Raw genomic sequence first — 20,082 nt, 5'->3', positions numbered from 1 at the left:
CCTTCTTCTTTACTCATGCCACAGAAGGCTATTATCAAAGTGTCTTTTGTTGAGCTCAACTCCTGAATGAGTTTCAGTACTTTAGTTGATTCCGTCGGTTGCTGATCATTAAAGCATCGTTGCAAAGTAATTTATTTCTAAATACTTTTATTTTTCTATTTTTCAGTGAGGTGTCGAATTAAAAAAAATTGTTTGTGTTATTGAAGGTGACCAGATGTCCTCGTTTTTTGTGCCCGAAAACGAAAATTCGCGATTTTTATGCTTAAAAGAAAATAGGAAATTCTGAATAGTATTTAAAATGATTTAACAGGTTGTACAGATTGATTGAAAGGAAAAATAATTTTTAATTCAAAATAACAATTTCAAATAACTTTTTATTTTTCATCTTTATTTATTTATTGGCTTTTGAAGTTGTATAAATATAATTTTTTTTAATTCTTGAGAAAATTCAACAGATGTTTAAAACGTGTCAGATATATTAAATAAAAATTTTAACATAAAATGTAATCTTTAACAAATAATTTAATTTTTCAAATAAAACTTATGGAATTTTTACAAAAAATGTAATGGTTTATATTTCAATCTGAGAAGATATTAATTTTGAATAAAGTTTGTTTGAATTTATAAACAAAATTTCGATGAAATATTGATTCCTTAACCAGAAAGATGAATTTTCAACAAAGAAGATCAATTTTCTGCCAAAGAAGACAAGCTTTCAACCAAATATATGAATTTTTAAATAAACAAACATTTTAATTAAAAAATAATTAGGTAAATTTTCAGTTTAAAATATTAATTTTAAACCAGAAAGATGCATTTTCAACCTAGATAATAGGTATTAAATTGAATTAGTTAAATTTTTAGTTAACAAAATTTATTTTTAAAATCGAATTTTCAAGAAAATAGTTTAATTTTAAGTTTAAAAAAATGTTTTTTCAGCCAAAGAGAATATTTCCACTAGAATAATTCAATTTTAAATAAATTTTAAATTAAAATCAACAACTTTTAACAAACAGACCAAAATTTTAATAACAATATTTTTTCTCTTTAACATAAATTGATGATGAATCTCCTGCTGAAAAAATGAATTGGTAACAAGAGTTTTACTATCAAGCTAAATAATTGATCTTTTACCGAAAACTTTTTTTGTACCACTTGCTATTAAATGGAACAAAAAATTTAATTTTAAATCAAAAAAAGTTTAATTTAGCCAAAACTTACTAATTTTCAAGTCGAATTTCTGACTCAAAGAATAGTTTTCTAATTTTCATTTAACAAAATTATTTTTCGAGAAAAAAATAACTTTTGAAAAATAGTTGAATCCAGTAATAAGGATAATTTGAAAAATAAAAAACATCGTTATTTAATTTTACATTACAATTTTTAAAAATGCTTAAACTCGAAAAAATTATCTGACTAAGAAATTCCCAGATATTTCCAGGTTTTCCAGATGAGTAAAAATCATGTCTTTAAGAGAGAAAAAAAGAATTTTTAATAAATATGTTAATATCAAATGCATACTTATTTATATTTTCCAAATCGTGAGGCAAGAAGTTAAAAAATGAATTTTCAACTGAAACGACGAATTCTCAACACAACACATAAGTTTTGCATTAGCAAAATTTTAATTTCGTGAAATTAATTTAAAAGAAAAAGAAAATTTTAACAAAATAGTGAAATTTTCCACTGGATTAGTTCAATTTTTATCAAAGCAAAAACGAAATTTTAACCAAATATTTAATTTTTCAAACAGTAAAGTTGAATTTTTAACCAAAACGAACGAAGTTTCAATCAAGTGCTTGAATTCCTAACAGCCTCGAATCTATATTTTGGCGGAACCGGCCATAGACCCCCCCCCCCCCCTAAGATTTTTTGACTGCCCTTCAATTTTTTATTTTTCACGGGAAAAAAGTTGAAAAATATTAAAATTTAAACAATTGCAAAAGATTATTTATAATAATCTTCAATTCATTCATTTACATTTTCTATCTTACATGGGCAATCGATTTTGAAGTTGTTACTTTTTTTTTAGATTTTAGAAAGCTTGATGCATAATTTAAAAATGATTGATTTTTAACAAATGGTTTCATGAACCTAATTTAAAAATAGTCAAACTTAGAAATAGTCGTGGTTTTGGGGCTGCTTTTGGGCCTGACCTAACCTAACTGAAACGGACATAGTCCAACCCCGAACGTAAACAGTCAGGGACGAGAAATATTAAAAAAATTGTTTTTCTAATACGTAGTTGTTTCAAATTAAATAAAATGTGTTTCCATGATAATTTTAGCCAAAAAACCGCTGGTCAACTCTTTTAGTGGGGAAGCACGCACTTCTGCGTAGTTGCAAGTAATGCATGCGACGCAGGTGCATAACCAGACGTACAAAGAAGTTATTAAAGAGAAAATTACTGATTGTTATGAATTTTAAATTAACTGTCCAAGAAAAACACAGTTTTTACTTTTCTCATGTCAACACTTAATAGCTTGACATTATAAAACACTACAGTGGTGCTCCTATGTCGGGAGTTGATCGAACCTATCTTTCTACCATGTGAGCTAAAGAGTAACGAGCCGATTATGTTCCGATGACAGTTCTTACTTTTCGTTTCGAAACGATCATACTCTCTCTATCTCTGTTTATCCAACACTTTTTCTTCTTCTTGTTTTTCTTTCTCAATTCGTAGAGGCTATTGGTAGCTACGACAGCGCCACTAATTCAAAAGAAATTTGAATTTCAATTCAATCATAACAAAAAATCTTCTGGTAAACAATTAATTTCTAAACCGCTGTATAACATTTTTGATTAAAATGAATTGATATTCACTGCTCTTTTTCATTAACATTGCTCCAAATGACTTTTAAATACTGCTTTGAGATAAATATTCGCGTTTCAGATAGCGTTGTTTTTAAGGTCAAATACAAACTCATTCGATCGCACAAACTAATCCGGTCAGTCCCTTCGGCTCTAATTGGCTAATGGTATCGGAGCTCGACTGCTGCTCGACGTGAGCTCGGCATCGTGCTTATTCGCGACGCCTGTAGCGCGAAGCATTCAAGCGGCAATTCAAAATACAAGTGCAGTTTAATTTTGAAGTATTTGGCGTTTTGAGGATGAGGAAATCTCAATTTTTAAAACTGACCCAGTATTGTTTCGCATAAAAACTCTTAAATGTAAAATTTACAAAATTGTATATTTATTAGAACATTTTAAATTACTTATTAAATTTGAACATTAAGAAAAAATTAGAAGGTAAATTTTAAAAAACATATAAATTCAGTAAACGATACAGTGGAGTAAAGAAATTAATTTTTATTGCTTTAAAAAAAAAAGATGAATTCTTATTCAAAAATGGAACCGTGAAATTTTCTGTTATAAAAATTACTTCGACCAAAAGGACGAATTTTAAACTTGAATGGTGAAATATTCAATTGTATTCGTTAATTTGTCAGTTCACGAAATTAATTTTGAACAAAAAAACCAACTTTCAACAAAATAGTGAAAATTTCCACTAGAACAGTTCAATTTTCAGTTCAAGAAATTCATTATCAATTTTTTTAAAACGAATTTTCAAACATATAGTTAAATTTTCAACGAAAGCGATGAATTTTTAATTAAAAATTGGTTAGATAAATTTTCAGTTAAAAATAATAATTTAAAACCAAAGATATGGATTTTCGACTAAAGTGATGGAATATTCAACTGGATTAGTTCAATTTTCAGTTAACAAAGTAATTTTTATCAACAACGAAAAATAATTTTTAAACTAAAATGATAAATTAGTAACCGAAATAGCTAAATTATCAACAAAAAAATACAAGGTTTCAACTAAATATATGAATCTTCAACTAAAAATATCAATTTCAAACTACAAATTTATTAGATAAATTTTCAGTTAAAAAATTAATTTGCAATCAAAGAGATAAATTTTCTAATAAAATAATGGAATATTCAACTAGATTAGTTGAATTCTTAGTTAAAAAAATTAATTTTTATCGAAGAAAAACAAATTTTCAACAAAATAGTGAAATTATTTACTAGAATGATAATTTAATTTTCAGTTTAACAAATTCATTCTCAACATAAAAAAAAACGAATTTTTGAAAAGAGCACAATTTTTCACTAATTTTTTAATACCAAAAATATGAATTTTTAATTTCAATGTTAGAATATTTAACTGGATTAGTTAAGTTTTCAGTTAACGAAATTCATCTTTAATAAACAAAAAGAACGAAATTTTCAAAAAAATAATTAAATTTTTTCAATTGAGTAGTTTCATTTTTAATTTAAACAATTATTTCTAACAAAAAAAAACCAATTTTTAACCAACTAGTTACATAATCAATTAAGATTATGAATCTTCAACCAAAAAATTAATTTGTAAGAAAAGCGTTTAACTATTAACAAAATAGTAGGTTCCTCAACCAAAATGAAAAATTTTCAACTATGATGCCGAAATATTTTTCTGGCTTAGTTAAATTCTCAGTAAACAAAATTTATTTAAAGAAAAACGTATTTTCAACAAAATAGTAAAATTTTCTTCTAGAATCTTTCAGTTTTTAGGATAAAAAATTCATTTTCAACAATAACAAGAAATAATTTTCAACTAAATAGTTAAATTTTCACTTTTTCCGTAGAACATTATTCTTTTTGGTTAACAATTTATTTCTCTGTTTCAAAACTTAAACTAATTGGTTAAAATTTTGTTCCTAATTTTCTTGGATATCAATTTATTTTTTTAATTAAATTTTGTAAACTGAAAATATAACTATACCATTTTTAGTTAAAAATTGATCTTTTTTATTTGAAAATTCATGTATTTTGTTGTAACTATGTTTTTTTTGGTTAGAAAATAAATATTTATGGCTAAAAATGTATCGTTTTGGTTCAAAATTGAACTATTGGGTTCAACATTTTTTTTTCGTTAAAAATTTAATTATTTGGGTGAAAAATTATTTTGTTGTTTTTGTTGAAAATATATTTTTTTAAACTGAATGTAATGTTACTGGTACTTAGATGTTTGCACAAATTTTTAAACAATTTATTATTGTTTTTTATTATGTACGCTTCGAATAGAGTTAAAAATTCGCTTTTTACGATGTTTTAAACTTATTTTCAACTTTTCAGTAAGAATGCTAAAAATTTGCAATCTTTTTTTAAATTTTTCGAAAATTCACAATTAATATGATTAATTTATTTCATTTGTTTTGCAACTAAGAAACTAAAGCTATTATCACTTTAGGAGAAAACAGTTATAAACAAAAACATTTTATTTAAACAATTATTTTTGATAAATTGCATTAATTAGTGCCACAATATAAGTGAAAAGTGGACAAAAAATTTTAAATTTGAGAAAAAGCCGCAACTATCCAGCATTATATAAAGAGAATATTAATAAAAATAATAATAAATTATTAAAACAATTATTTTCTCAACTTGAATTAATTGTTATCTCACTCTAATTGAATAGTGGAAAAAATGGGAAAATTTGAGAAAAAAAGTGCAGCTTTCCAGCATTATTCTAAGAGAATATTATTATAAATAATAATAATTCATTACAAAAATTATCTTTGTTAAATTTAAATGATTATTGCCTCGATCTCACTAAAAGTTTAAAAACAAATTCAAAAATTCTGAAAAAACCGCTACTATCTATCATTAATATAGAAGAAGATAGTTATAAACAATAACAATTTATTTAAAAAATCATTTTTATTAAATCTGGTTGATTGTTTCCTCGGTATGAGTGAACAGTGGACAAAAAAAAGAATTTTAGAAAAAACTGCAACTTTTTAGGATTATTTTAAGAGAATATCATTACAAATAATAAATTGTTCAAACAATTATTATACAAAAATTTTTATTGATTGTTGACTCAATCGAACTTAAGAATTGAAAATAAGTTTTAAAAATTCAAGAAAAAACGGCGACTTTATAACTCAAATCTAAAAGAATATTGTTCAAAACAATAACAAATTGTTCAAACAATGTATGTAAACATATAATTATCAGTAGAAGGATTATCAGTAGGTAGATATTATCAGTAGAGTTTCATCTCGCATTATCTAATATTGGCGATTCTGAATGAATTTGCAATACGTCTTTTTTCCTAATGTGTTAAACTTCTTGGGGCTTGCGGAACCTCTAAATAAAATTTTTTTTCAAAAAAAAAGTACATTTATTTTTTGTGTATTCGAACAAATTCGGGGGTTTTGTTTATTTTTCGAGAAACTAAATATTCTTATTCCTGTTATTTCTGAAAATAACAGCGAGAAAAGTCACATTTTTTGAGGGAAAAAAATTTAGTGTCACTGTTGACCTCGTATGCTCATTTTACCCCAGTCTCCGCTACAACCTTCATTGACTCGTAAATGTATAACTTATTAGGCATTACTTTATAAATATTCACACTTAATACCAAGAAGTTGTTTTATGTTCCTTTACAATACTTTGAGTAACCTCGAAAAAAATTAAATTATTTTTGTTCACGAATACTAATGCCAAGTCTGCTATTATGCAAACCAACAAAAAAAATTAATACTTGTATGCTTTAAGTTATGCTTCAAGAAAATCTCTGTGCAAATCACAAATTACGTGATTGAATTCGAAGATTACTGATTTATTTTTCCTTTTTTGAATTTGAATTTAATTATTTTGTAATTACTATTTTACTTAATGCAGCAATCCATCATATCATCAATAACAAACTAAGGACCCTTACAACCAATTTTTTTTATAATCTCTTTGTTGCAGAATAATTTTATACTTTTTCTATTCAAATTATCTTATAACTTCCTCTCTCTATTTAAACTACTTTCCTCTCTTACATTTCATATTTTTCTAATTTTCATATTTCTTTTCCTTTATTTTATAACTTTTACTTATACATTTTCTACTTCTCCACATTCTTGAGTTTCCTTTCATCCACCAACTTTTCTCCTCCTTTAAGGAGCTCTTTCTCTTTTATTGACTTTCCTCCTCAATTTTGACATTGTTCCTATTGGACCTTATACTCCCTTTCCTCCAACTTTTTACTGTTTCCGTTTCCTCTTTTTCCATTTTTGACACTTTAAGGTCCTTTATAATCTTTTATCTCAATTCCCAATTTATCTACTTCTTTAATCATTCACTTTTGTTCCCTTATACCTTTTCATTACTACTTCCCTTGGCCCTCCTTTTTAATTTAAACTTCTTTATTAGCGATCAATACTTTTGTTTCATTTTCCATATAGAATAATATCTCTGGTTTGTCTTTGATTTTAATCTTTAAATATGTTCTTTCCACCTTAGTGTAGTGTTCTCATTTAAATTTCCTTTCTCTCCTAACATTTTCATTTGTCTATTATTTACATTATAACACCCTCTTTTATCACGCTAACTTATACATTTTCTACTTTTCTTTTTCTTATCCCTTTTCCTTTTCAATTGCTCTTTCATCCTCTACCTTCTCTCCTCCTTTAAGAACTCCTTTCTCTTCTGCTAACTTTATACTCTTTCTTTTTCGACCACTTAAAATTTCCTGTTGTTTTCGTTCATGTTCCATTCATATTTACTTCCTTTATTTCCTTCCATACAAACCCTTTTTCTCTTATATCCATCTTCCTTCACCTACCTCTTTTAAAACTTTGACATTATTACTATTGGAACTTGTACCACTTTTCCTCCTAATTTTTACTATTTTCTCTTTTCTCATTTTTGACTCCTATGTTGCTTTATAACTTTTTATCTTAATTTCCAATCTATCTACTTATTCTTTAATCTTTCAATTTTCTACCCTTTTAACATTTCCCACTACTTCGCTTGGTCCTCTTTACTTTAACATTCTTTATTAGGGATCAATATTTTTGTTCCATTTTTCATAGAAAACAATATTTCAATTTTTAAAAATATAATCCTTAACTATATTCTTTTTACCTTCTTTCACTGTCCGCATTTAAACTTTCTTCCTGTGTTAAATTTTATATTTGTCTGTTATTTACAATCTTTTCCCCTCTTTTTTCTTTCTAACTTATTCATTCTCTACATTTCTTCCCCTTTTTCCTTATCTATTAATCTTTCATCTTCGCTTATTCTCCTCCTTTAAGGAAGCCTTTCTCTTATACTATTTCATTAGTACGTCCCTTGGCTCTCCTCCTTACTGTCCCTATTTAAACTTTCTTCCTCCCTTAACTTTTTTTGTTTATTATTTAGTCTTTTTTCATCTTTTATCTATCTAACTTATACATTTTGTACTTTTCATCCCCTTCCCCTGTTTTTTGCCTTTACTCTTTTATACGCCACTTTTTCTTCTCTTATATAGAGGTCTTTATTTTCTACAGACTTTTTTCTTCCTTTTCCTACCACTTTAAATTTTCGGTTGTTTTTATTTTTGATTCATTCAGACTTACTATCTTTATTTCCTTTCATGCTAATCCTTTTTCTATTCTATCTGTTTCATTCTCCTGTTTAAGAACTTTGATATTATTCCTATTAGACCTTACACCCATGTTCCTCCTACGTTTTACTGTTTTCATGTCCTCTTTTTCCATTTTTGACACTTTTAGGTCCCTTATAACCTTTTATCTGCACTTTTGATTTATCTAATTTTTCTTTAATCCTTCACTTTTCTTTTATTATACCATTTCATTTCTACTTGCCTTGGCCCACCTTCTTATTATAAAGTTCCTTAATTCATTAAATATCAATATTTTTGTTTTATTTTCATTAGAATACTATATCTTCATTTTTTTCGTATTTAATCACTAAATATGTTTTTTCTTCCTTATTTGAACATCCTTTCTCACTTACCTTTTTTATTTATATCCTGGAATCATTTCGGTCATCTATCACCTTTTATCCTAATTTCCAATTTCTCTACTTCTTCTTTAATCTTCCACTTTTCTCCACTATGCCTTTTATTTCGTTATTCTTTTTCTTTCCTATTTCTTTAGGTTCTCCTCCTTACCTTGAAATTCTTTTTTACATTAAATATCAATATTTTAGTTTTTTGTTTAATTTCCCTTAGAGAAGAATATCTCCATTTTTTATTACTCCTTCCTCAAAATCTATAACTTCCTCTTTTAGGTAATATATTGTACCTTTATTATCCATTTTCTTTTCCAAAATCTTGTCCTCATATAGTCTTCTTTCCTTTTTCTTCTTCATTATCCTTTCATCCATAATTTTTTTTCTCCTTTAGCACTTATTTCACTGTTACTAACTTTCCTATTCATCCTTTTCCCTCAAATTCGAGTGTCCTCTTTCTTCTTTCTAGTTTTCTTTTTATCTATCATTCTACATGTCTCGATTTTTTCTTCTTACTTTCTGGATTCTATTTTCCTTTCATGTCAGCCCATTTTATTTTGTATCCTTTCTTATAACATCTTTCTTGCTTCTTTCATTCTTTTATCATTCAAACCTTCTTCCTTTATTTCCTTTGTTACAAATCTATATTCTCTCTTTAATTTTCCGTCTCCTGCCTATTTTACAACTTTGTATTATTCTCTTTGAAACTTATACCCGATTCCCCTTGCTTCTCACCATTTCCATTTCTTCTTTTTTCATTCTTGACTTTTTAGTTGCCCTATCACCTTTTACCTTAATTTTCAATTTATCTACTTCTTTAATCATTCACTTTTCTTCCATTATATATTTTTATTACTACTCCCATTGCCTCTTCTTTTTTCTTTATAACTTTTTATTCTTTATTAAGAAGTAATATTTTTGTTTAATTTTCCTTAAAGATCAATATCCCCTTTTTATCTTCCCCTTTTTACCTTTTCCCTTACTGTTATCTTTTCATCCATGATTTTTTTCTTATTTTATCATTCCTTTTTCTCCTACTGACTTTCCTCTTCCTCCTCTTTCAAACACTTAAATTTCTCTAAATTTTCCTTTCCATTAATTCATCATTTTATTGCTCATTATTTTATTGATTAATCCTATATTCTTCCTTAATTTTTATTTTATTCTCTTTACTCTGTTTTTTCCTTCTCTCTTTTGTGTCCGTAAAATATATTTTCCTTTTTATCTTATATTCCAAACTTACTTCCTTTATTTCTTTCCTTTTAAATTCTGCTTCCCTTCTGCCCATTTTCCTTCTTCTACCTCTTTTACAACTTTTAATTCTTCTTTTTAGACTTCATACCCCGTACCTCCCATTTATTTGAATTCTTAATTTAAATTCTTTTATCTTTCACCTTACTCTATCTCTTCTTTTTTTCATTTTTATTCCTTTCATTTCTATCACACTTGGCCCATCTCCTTATTTTGAAATTTTTTTCTTAATTAAATATCAATATTTTTGTGTCATTTTTTTTAGAGATCAATATCTCCCTTTTTTGCATTCAATCATAATTGAATTTTTCAATTCTTCATTCTTTTTTAACATATCGCCTCTTATTATTTATATTTCTTATACTCTCCTCTTTCAGTTAAAGACGTCTACGTAACTATAAAAAATCTCTAAGATCCTGAAAACATGAAAGAACAAACGTCTCCTCATATTATCGAAATCCTAAACTCTAAAACACAAACCGAAAAATTTAAAAAAGATGAATTAATGAAATACAGTGATAACGCAAGTGATTTTTCTGAAGTTTCCGTAATATTATACGCTAAAATAGAGGAAGGAGAGAAAATTAAGGAAAGTATAGGAAGTAATGAATCATCGAATCTCGAAGAAATTAATCTTAATTTGAAAGCTTCCGACATTAAGGGAAAAGATTTAGATGCCAGGTTAACGGAATTGTTAACTGGAGGAAAATTTCCAGAAAATTTTCTGAATTCGCCCAAGAGCGAGCAAAAAGATTGGTTACGCAATAAAATGAAGATGGAGTTACCAGATTTGCCCGATAATTTGATAAATTTGTTAGTTGGAACTGCTTTTGATGGAGATTGTGGAAGAACACTTGAGGAAAGACCGGATTGGTTAGATTTAGAGAAATTTAAAAGAGGGCAAAAATTTGCGAGGCGTCATGCTTTTGGGTTATCGTATGCGCAGTTGTTGTCACTTTTTGTTTTATTTTCATTCGAAGATGGACTGAAACCTTTGGTTATCACTGGGAAATCAAGCACGCCTTATACGGCTTTCAAAAGGTGAGATTTATCATCAGTTTTATTTTTTCGATTGGACAGGGTGGATGAGTTAGGAAAAGGAGGTTAAAAGTGACGAATTGAAAAAAGATGGATCAAAAGGACGAAAATAAAGGTAGAAAAGAGGAAGAAAAAGTTAATGTATAAGGAGTAAAGAAGTATAGAATGTTAGAAAAATAAAAGAGGTAGGATGGTGGGAAGAAGATGTGAAACAGTGAAGGAAAGAAAAGGATTCAGGAAAAATCAGATAATTTTAGGAACAAATAATAAAGAAAGAACAGAAAGGTGTAGAAGGACAGATACTAGGAATGATGAAAGATGATCAAAATTTTAGGTCTAGAGGAAATAAAAAAAAGAGTTAGGAGAAAGGAAACAAAAACTAAAGAAAGATTTATAAGGAGGAATAGAGAGGAATACAGAAAGTTTTTATGGGAAAAGTGTAAACAAAAATTTAACAAGGGAGAAAAGGGAATTACGAGATAGTAAAAAAATGTGACTAAATGAAGTAGGAGGGAAAATTTATGATTTTTTTTCCAGATACCTCTCAACAGGGATACGTCTTCGAAATTGGTACGCAGAGGATCCTTGGACGAAGGATACAGCGGCTTACAATGACATTAAGGCAGTCAGAAAAATGCATGCAAATGTTCGAAGGAGATTGGAAAAAACGAAAAATGAGGATATAGATGCAGAGGCTAAAATTCAGAATCCATATTGTCCAACAAGGGATACTCTTTTACAGGATTTCAAATCAGCTTGTCCTGCACCTGCCCCAGGGCAATGCCCTTATATGGCTTTTCAAAATACTGAGGTAGTACCTGTGAGACCGAAAGGGCTAAATCAGGGAGAAATGGTGGCGACCCAATTTGGTTTTTTGGGATTGCTTGTTTTGTACCCCAAATATTTTGGTGTTCATAATGTGACTGAAAAAGATTTGGAGGATTTTTGTCATACTTGGCGGGGACTGGGATATCTTCTTGGAATTGATGATGAGTAGGCATAGAGTTTCATTTATTATTCTCTTTCGCATCTCCCTCTCTCATTCTTATTTCCACCATCTCCTTCCTCTCTCTACCTTCTTCGACTTTCCAACTGATACTCCTTTCCACCTCCTCCTTTTCCCCTTCTCTTTCCACTTTCCGCCTTCTCATTCGACTTTCCATCCTCTAATTCTTCTTTTTATCTTCTTCTTTTTTCTAACTTCTTCTTTCCAATTCCTCCTTCTCATTTTTCCTTCGACCTTCTCCTTATTCTTACCACCTCAATCTTCTTCTTTTCACCTTCTCACACTTCCACCTTTTTTGTCGTCTTCTTCTACTTTTCACCTACTCCTTCTTTCAACTTTATCCTTTAAATTTCCACCTTCTAATTCTTCTTTTTATCTTCTGCTTTTACTTTTCACCTTGTACTTCTTATATTCACCTTCTCCTTTCCTCCTACCCATTCTACTTTCCACCTTATATCTCGACTTTTCACCTTCTTATTCTTCTTTTTATCTTCTCCTTATACTTTTCGCCTTGTCGTTTTTCCAACTTTTTCTTTCTTCCATCTATTCCTTCTTTCCAATTTCTTCTTTTTTCACCTTCTACGTCTTCCTTCCACCTTCTCCTTCTTCCTTCTACCTACTGCTCATTCGCTTCACCTTTGTCTTCTTCTTTTGACCTTCTCCTCAGACGGTCCACCTTCTACTCCCTCTATTTATCTTCTTCTTACCCTTTCCATTATCTTGTGTAAAGAATAAGGAGAAGGTGAAAGAAAGAAGATGGTGAAAAACAGAATGAGAAATTTAAAAAAAGGATGGGTTGCAAAGAAGAAGAAGGTGGAAAAAAGTAGAATGCGGAAAGGTACCCTTCTTATTTGAATTTCCTCTTTGTACTTATTTTCATCTTCTTCTTTTCCTTCATATCTTCTACTTTTTCCACAGTCTTCTTTCTACCTCCGTCTTCTTTCTTACTTTTTCTTCTTATTACCATATTCTCTTTTTCGCCTTTTCCCTCTACCTTTTCCCTCTCCTTTTTCCTTCCCTTCACTTTCTTTCCTTCTTTCTTTCTCTATTTCTCTTGTTCACCTTTTCCTTCGACTTTCCTTCTTTTAATTCTTCGTTCTATCTTCTCCTTCTGCCTTCTACCTTATCCTTCATTCCACCTTCCTCTTTTCATCTCTTTTTTTTCTTGCCAACTTCTCATTCTCCCTTCCACCTTTTCCTCATTATTTTCAACTTTGCCTTCCTCTTTTAACCTTCTCATTTCCTTCTCATCATTTTACTTTCCGCCTTCTTTTTAAATAGCCACCTTCTAAGTCTTCTTTTTATCTTCCCCTTCTATTTTCCGCCTCATTCTTTTTTCCAGGTCTTTCTTCTTTTTTGCATCCATTCCTTCTTTCCAATTTATCCTTCTGCTTTTGACCTTCTCCTTCTTCCTTCTACATTCTATTTATTTTTTTCTCCTTTATCTTCTTATTTTACCTTCTCCTCAAATTCGTAGTTCCACCTTCTCCTTTCCTTCTGCCCATTCTACTTTAAACCTTTTTATTCTTCTTTTTATCTTCTTCTAATTTTCACCTTCTAGTGTTTCCACCTTCTTCCTTTTATCTATTTCTCCGTTCGAACTGCTCTTGCTTCTTTTCACCTCCTTAGATTGTCCACATTTTAGTTCCTCTTTTTATGTTATCTTTTAATTTTCTTGTTCTACTTTCTACATTTTCCTTCTTCTCACTTTTTCTTCTTCTTTTCACCTCATCCATCATTATATAACCTCCTTTTTTTCTTTTCACTATCTATTTTGACTTTCCACCTTCTACTTCTTTATACCTTCTTTTTTTACATAAAAAATATTCTCTTTCTTTTCACCTACTTCTGCATTTTATCTTCTCCTTTTATCTTAAATCTTATTCTTCTTTGCCCTTCCCCCTTCTTTTCAACTCCCATACATATTTTCACATGCTCCATCTTCTTTTACCCTTCTCCTTTTTCTTCTTACTATCTCTTTTGAGTTTCCACCTTTTACTTCTTTATATCTTGACTTTTTATTTTTTATATTCTCCTTCTTTCCACCTCATCCTTTTAACCCTTACCTTCTTCGTTTCATCTTCTCCTTCTACCTTCCAGCTTATTCTTCTTTCCACCTTCTTCTTCGTGTCATCTCCTCATTCTTTTCAACTCCTCCTTCTACTTCCCACCTAAGCCTTCTTTTCACTTTCTCCTACGACTTTCCACCTTCTGATTCTTCTTTTAATTGTCTCCTACTTTCTACATTCTTCTCCTATCAAACTTCTTTTCTACCTCCTTCTTATTTTCAACTTTTCTATCTATTTTCCACCTTCTATTTCTTTTTACCTTCGCCTTCATACTTTCCAATCCTTTTTATCCTCTCCTTATTTTTATCTTCTTCTCCTTCTTTTTTAACCATTTCTTCTCTAAACCTCCCTCTTTCTTCGTTTGACCTTCACCTTCTATCATATTATTCTTTCTGCGTTCTACTTATTTCCATCTTATTCTTCTTTTCGTCTCCTTCTGCTTTCCACCCACACCATCTTTTCAATTTCTCCAACGACTCTCTTCCATCTCATTCTTTTTTTTTTTAATTTTCTCCTCCGATTTTCTAAATTCTCCTCCTCTCCAACTTCTTCTTTTTACCTTCTCTATCTTTCTTCCGCCTCCTACTTTGTTGTATCTTTTTCTTTTACTTTTTATTTTCTCCTTTTTCCACTTTCTACTTATTTTCACCTTTTTCTTCGTTTCACTTCCTTCTTTTTTCCACCTTCTCCTTTTTAACTTTTTCTTCGACTTTTCACCTTTGCGTCCTCGTTTTACCTTTTCGTTCTACCTTGCACCTTATCCCTCTTTCCACCTCCTTCTTTTTCATTTCATCTCCTCCTTGCTTGTAACTTTCCCTTGTACTCTTCACTAAATCCTTCAATCCCCTTTCTCCTATGACATTCTACTTTACAATACTCCTTTTAATTTTCTCCTCATACTTCCTACATTCGCCTTCTTTTCACCTTTTTCTTTCTACCTCCTCCTTTTTTCAACTTGCCGTTCTTCTTGCCACCTTCTTCTTCGAATTTCTACCTTCTACTTTTTTTATCTTCTCTATTTACTTTGTGTCTTGTCCTTGTTTCCACCACCCTTTCCTTCTGCCTACTTTTTTTCTTTTCACCTCCTTCTTCTTTATAACATCGTCTTCCTTTCACCATCCCCTATTCATCTTTTCCTTTGACATTTTACCTCTTCGTTTTATCTTCTCCGTATACATTCCATCTTATCCTCCTTTCCCAACTTTTTCTTCTGCGTGTTACCATCTCCTTCTTTTCACCTTCTTATTTTCGCCTTCTCCTTTCTCTTTCCCCCTTCTGTTTTTCCCCATTCATCATTTCCGACCATCGCCTTCTTTTCTTTCCATCTTATAATTTCCGACTATATTCACGACTTTTCCTTATTTTCCACAGTTTAAATCTTTGTCGGGGATCCTTGAGTGACATAAAACAACGATGTACGGACTTTTTGGAACTTTGGGCAAAACCTAATTTCAGAGATTTTACACCTGAATGTGAGCATATGATGAGATGTGTTGTGGACGGTTTACAATATTATTGGCCCGGTGTCACTTATGAAATATCTATCTTATATTTATCTGAAATACTTAATTTACACATGCCGAGATTGTATTCAAGTTTATCTTACGTAGATCGGATTAAGCATAATATTATCAAGTAAGTACATGATCTAGAAAATATAAATCAAATAATAAGAGATAATATTATTAAATTACATAGGGAGAAATGAACTTTAGTTAAGGCAAATTACCTCAAAGAAGGCCACTTAAATTGAAACGATTTTTCATCACTTTTCCTTGGATAGTTGTTTCCGGCCAAAAAATACGTAAAAAGTACATAGGACTCGATTTGTAGAGCAAAAAAGCCTTTTAAAATGAACTCTTAAAAAAAATTTACAACTAATAGTTTAGGAGAAATTAATTTATTAATTAAGGGTAGAGTGTTATTGGAAAACTCTGCGCTTTAATCCAGTTTCATTGTTGTAAGAAATAGTTTTATTAGATTTTCCTTCTTAAAGTATAAGATTAAAAGTATTTAAAAACGTTTTTTCTGGAATTCAGAATCCAAAAATGGCTAAGTGGAAGAGAGGCAAATTTTTTATATAACAAAATTAACAAAGTTTCTTATATTATTATTACCAAATTTGATGAAAAATAATTTTGTTCGCATACTTAAAATTTCTAGAAAACTCTGAAAAAAGTGTTCGTATAACAGTTGGGGAAGTAGGGTCATTTTTTTCTACGTGATAAAGATTAGTTTCAAAATAATATTGTGTTAAAAATTTAATTAAAAATTTTGCAGAATCGTATCAAATTAGGATAATTTTTTATAATTTGGCAAATACTTGTAAGAAATTTATTTCTAAAAAATACTCTAGTGGGTTACTTTGTTGTGTGTAAAATTTATTTTGAACAAAAGCCCAGAATTATCAACAACAAAATCGCTAGTCTTAATTAACAAATTAATTTCTCCTAAACTATTAGTCGCAAAGAGTTCTCGCAAAGGTCATTTTAAAGGGACTTTTGTGACTTTTGTGAATTTTTATTTTATTATTAATTAACAATAAACGAATAGGTCTGACAGAGTGTATGAAAAAATGGGAAGAAAGGATGGGAGGGAAATAAGGGCTCAACCACAGTTACGTAAGGAGATTTTCTAAATTTGCCCCCCCCCCTCCCGGAAAATTCAACTATTTCATTAAAAATTGGCTTTTTCATTTAAATTTTACTGTTTTCGGTTAAAAATTAAAAATCAAATATTGGTTAAAACATCAACTTTTCCATTTTTCATTGAAAACTTATCTCTTTCAGTTGAAAATTTGAACATTTCGTTAAAAAATAATGTATTTTGTTTTAAATTCGACTTTTTTGGTAGGAAAACTAACCTTCGTGGTTAAAATTTCATCTTTTTGGTCGAAAACTTCAATTTTCAATTTTTGGTTCAAAATTTATCATCTTTAGTTTAAAATTTATTTCTTTTTTTTGTAATTTAAATATTTTGTTCCAAATTATTTCCCTTTTTATTAAAAATAAATTTTTTAACTGAAAATGTCAGCATTCCATTTTTAGTTGAAAATTTATCTTTCTTGGTTGAAACTTCAATTATTTTGTATGAAAATCTATTTTTCAAGTTGAAAATTTATCAGTTTCGCTATAAAATTAAATAATTTTATTGGAAATTATTTTTTTTAATTATATTTTTGGGTTAAAAAATTTACTATTTTGTAGAAAACTCATCTTTTTGGCTTGAGAATTCAATATTTTGAAAAATATAACAATTCAATTTGCTGCTTAAAAATTACCTTTTTACTTGAAAATTTTTATATTTCATTGAAAATGTATGTAATTTTTTGTTGGTGAAAATTTATCTCTTTGCTTCAAAGACCATTTCTTTGGTTTTTAATTAAATTATTTTTTTGAAAATTCGTTATTTTCATTTAAAATTAACTTGTTTACTTTAAAAATATAACTATTCCACTTTTTGGTCCAGAATTATCCTTTTATTTGACAATTTCATCATCTAATTGAAAATTTATGTAATTTTTTGTTAATAAAAATTTATTTTTTTAAACAAAATTCAATTGTTTTATTTTTGGTTAAAATAGATCTTCTTTAATGGAAATTTCATGTATTTTTTTAAAAATTTTTCTATTATTGTAGAAAATCCATTTTTTCGTTAAAACTTCTAATCTTATTTTTTTTAATTAATTTTTTGAACTAAAAATGTTACTATTCGATGTTTGTTTGAAAATTTATATTTCATTGATAAAAATTCAATTCTTTCTTTTGAAAATTCATATTTTTAGGTTAAAATTAGATTCAGAGTTGAAAATTTGTCATTTTAATAAAAATTATTGTTCTCAAACTAAAAATATAATTATTCCGTTTTTCCTTGAAAAATGATCTTTTTACTTGGAAATTTCAACATTCATTTGAAAATTTATGTAATTTTTGGTTGGAAATAGATTTATATATTTTTGTCTTTTAAAATTTATTTTTTCAACTACAAATTGAATTGCTTTATTTTTGATTGAAGATGTATTTTTTTAAATTGAAATTTCATGTATTTTGTAGACAATTTGTCTTTTTTCATAGAAAATCCATCTTTATGGTTGAAAATTGCAATATTACTTTAAAAATTAATTTGTCAAACTGAAAATGTTACTATTTAATTTTTACTCAAAATTAATTTTTTAGCTGAAAAATTAACTTTTTTCTGGTTGAAGATTAATCTTTCTTAATTGGAAATTAGTTTTTTATATAGAAAATTAATCTTTTTGGATGAAAATTCGGAGCTTTGATGAGAGTTGAACTAATTTGTTCAAATAATTTGTTTCTGGAAAATTCATCTATTTAATTAATCCAGTAATTTTACTGAAGAGATTGAATTTCTGCGGAAATTTCTTCTTTGTTGTTATATATTTGGATTTATTATTTTTTAGAAGATAAAAATGTATTTCGTAATTAGCCCCCCCCCCCCCCCCCAATAAAACAGTAAGTTTTTGCACCTCCCCCCCCTGCAAAATTTTTACGTCATCTGTGGATGACGCTTAAGAATGAAAATAAAATAAATTGATGTTTTTCAGGTCCTTTTTCTGTTATACGAGTCGATTGCCTGGTATGATGACGCTAATGAATAAAAAACTTGATGCGGCTTTCGACAAAGCATTGAATTTTAATCCTGAAAAACATGAGGAATTAAAAAAGAAATCTGAAGAAAGCATACAAAGAAGATTGTTAATGGATTTTAGTACTTATTTATAATATTTATACCAAATTATGTATTTGGATCGAAATAAGTTTTTGTATTTGAGCCAAAGATGTTTGCTTAAGGCCATGTAATATTTATTCGATTTCTACTTTACCGACATTTATTTTTCATTATATCAATTTCAAACAAAATTAAATATCAAGCTGAAAGGCTTGGGTAATATGTAAAAGGAACTAAGAAACTTTTATGTACTAATAAGTAATTACATCTACAAAAAAATTTTTTTACATTTTTTTTGTTTCTGTAAAACTTTATTAGTAAATAAACGTTCCTTAGTGCCGTCTCTTTATTTTCTCAAACATTTAGCTCGAAATCACAATTCATTTGGAATTGGTATAATAAAAAAAATGTCGGTAAGGTAGGAATTGAATAAGTATTAAATGGCCGCAAGGCCATGTAATGCTTATCTGATTTCTACTTTACCGACATTTTTTACAACAATTCACGTCCACACGAATTGAGATCTCGAATTAAAAAATTTGGAAAGTCAAGAATATTTCTTAGTATCTTTTATACAATCTGCCGAATATTCAACATGATAACTTAATTCCTGTGGACGTGAGATGTTGCCAAACAATGTCGATAAGGTAGGAATCGGATAAATATTACAATATTACAATATTACAATATTACAATATTACAATATTACATAATAAATATTACATATATTAATTGTGTTTTATGAGCTTTTTGCTGTTATTGCCTGTGTTAGTGAGATATATTAATAATTTTTTTGTCGATCTGAAGGTGCTATTAAATTTTATGTAATTTTGGAAAGCGGAGTAAAAGAAATTGTAGGAAAATGTAGTTTTGATACGTGTTGTGTAAATATTACTTATTGAATAAAATTGAAAAAAAATATATATATAATTTTGTTATATCAAGTGTCTCCAAAAATTATTTTTAAGTTTAAAAAAAATAAGTTTTTAAGAATTTTAAAAAGTTCAAAGAAATGAAAAATATTTCTTTAGATTCCCCGCAAATTTATTTATGTTTATTTATTTTTCAAAATTGAATTGAAATGGAAAATTAAATTCCATGATTACAATATCGTAACAAAAATTAGAGTGAGTTCACGAAATATTCAACAGTTTAAATAAAAATTCAAAAATAATTTAAAATTTGAAAATTATTTAAAATTTATTTAGAAGATTTTTAAGAATTTTGGAAAGATTCCTGGGAAAATTT

General features: G+C 28.2%; 1 protein-coding gene across 1 annotated transcript; it reads left to right on the top strand.

Moving 5' to 3' along the window:
* The first annotated feature begins 63 nt into the window (after positions 1–63).
* Positions 64–19,753, top strand: LOC117173231. The gene is made up of 5 exons (XM_033361692.1): positions 64–126; positions 10,410–11,073; positions 11,608–12,063; positions 15,517–15,780; positions 18,710–19,753. The coding sequence occupies exons 2-5, from the start codon at positions 10,457–10,459 to the stop codon at positions 18,885–18,887; spliced, it is 1,515 nt and encodes a 504-aa protein (XP_033217583.1). The 5' UTR covers positions 64–126; positions 10,410–10,456; the 3' UTR covers positions 18,888–19,753.
* Positions 19,754–20,082: the final 329 nt, after the last annotated feature.

The sequence above is a fragment of the Belonocnema kinseyi genome, chromosome 5 (genome assembly GCF_010883055.1).
Source record: "Belonocnema kinseyi isolate 2016_QV_RU_SX_M_011 chromosome 5, B_treatae_v1, whole genome shotgun sequence".
NCBI classification, from domain to species: Eukaryota; Metazoa; Arthropoda; class Insecta; order Hymenoptera; family Cynipidae; genus Belonocnema; species Belonocnema kinseyi.
The sequence above is the reverse complement of the archived record's forward strand: the minus strand, read 5'-3'. Positions and strand labels throughout refer to the sequence as shown.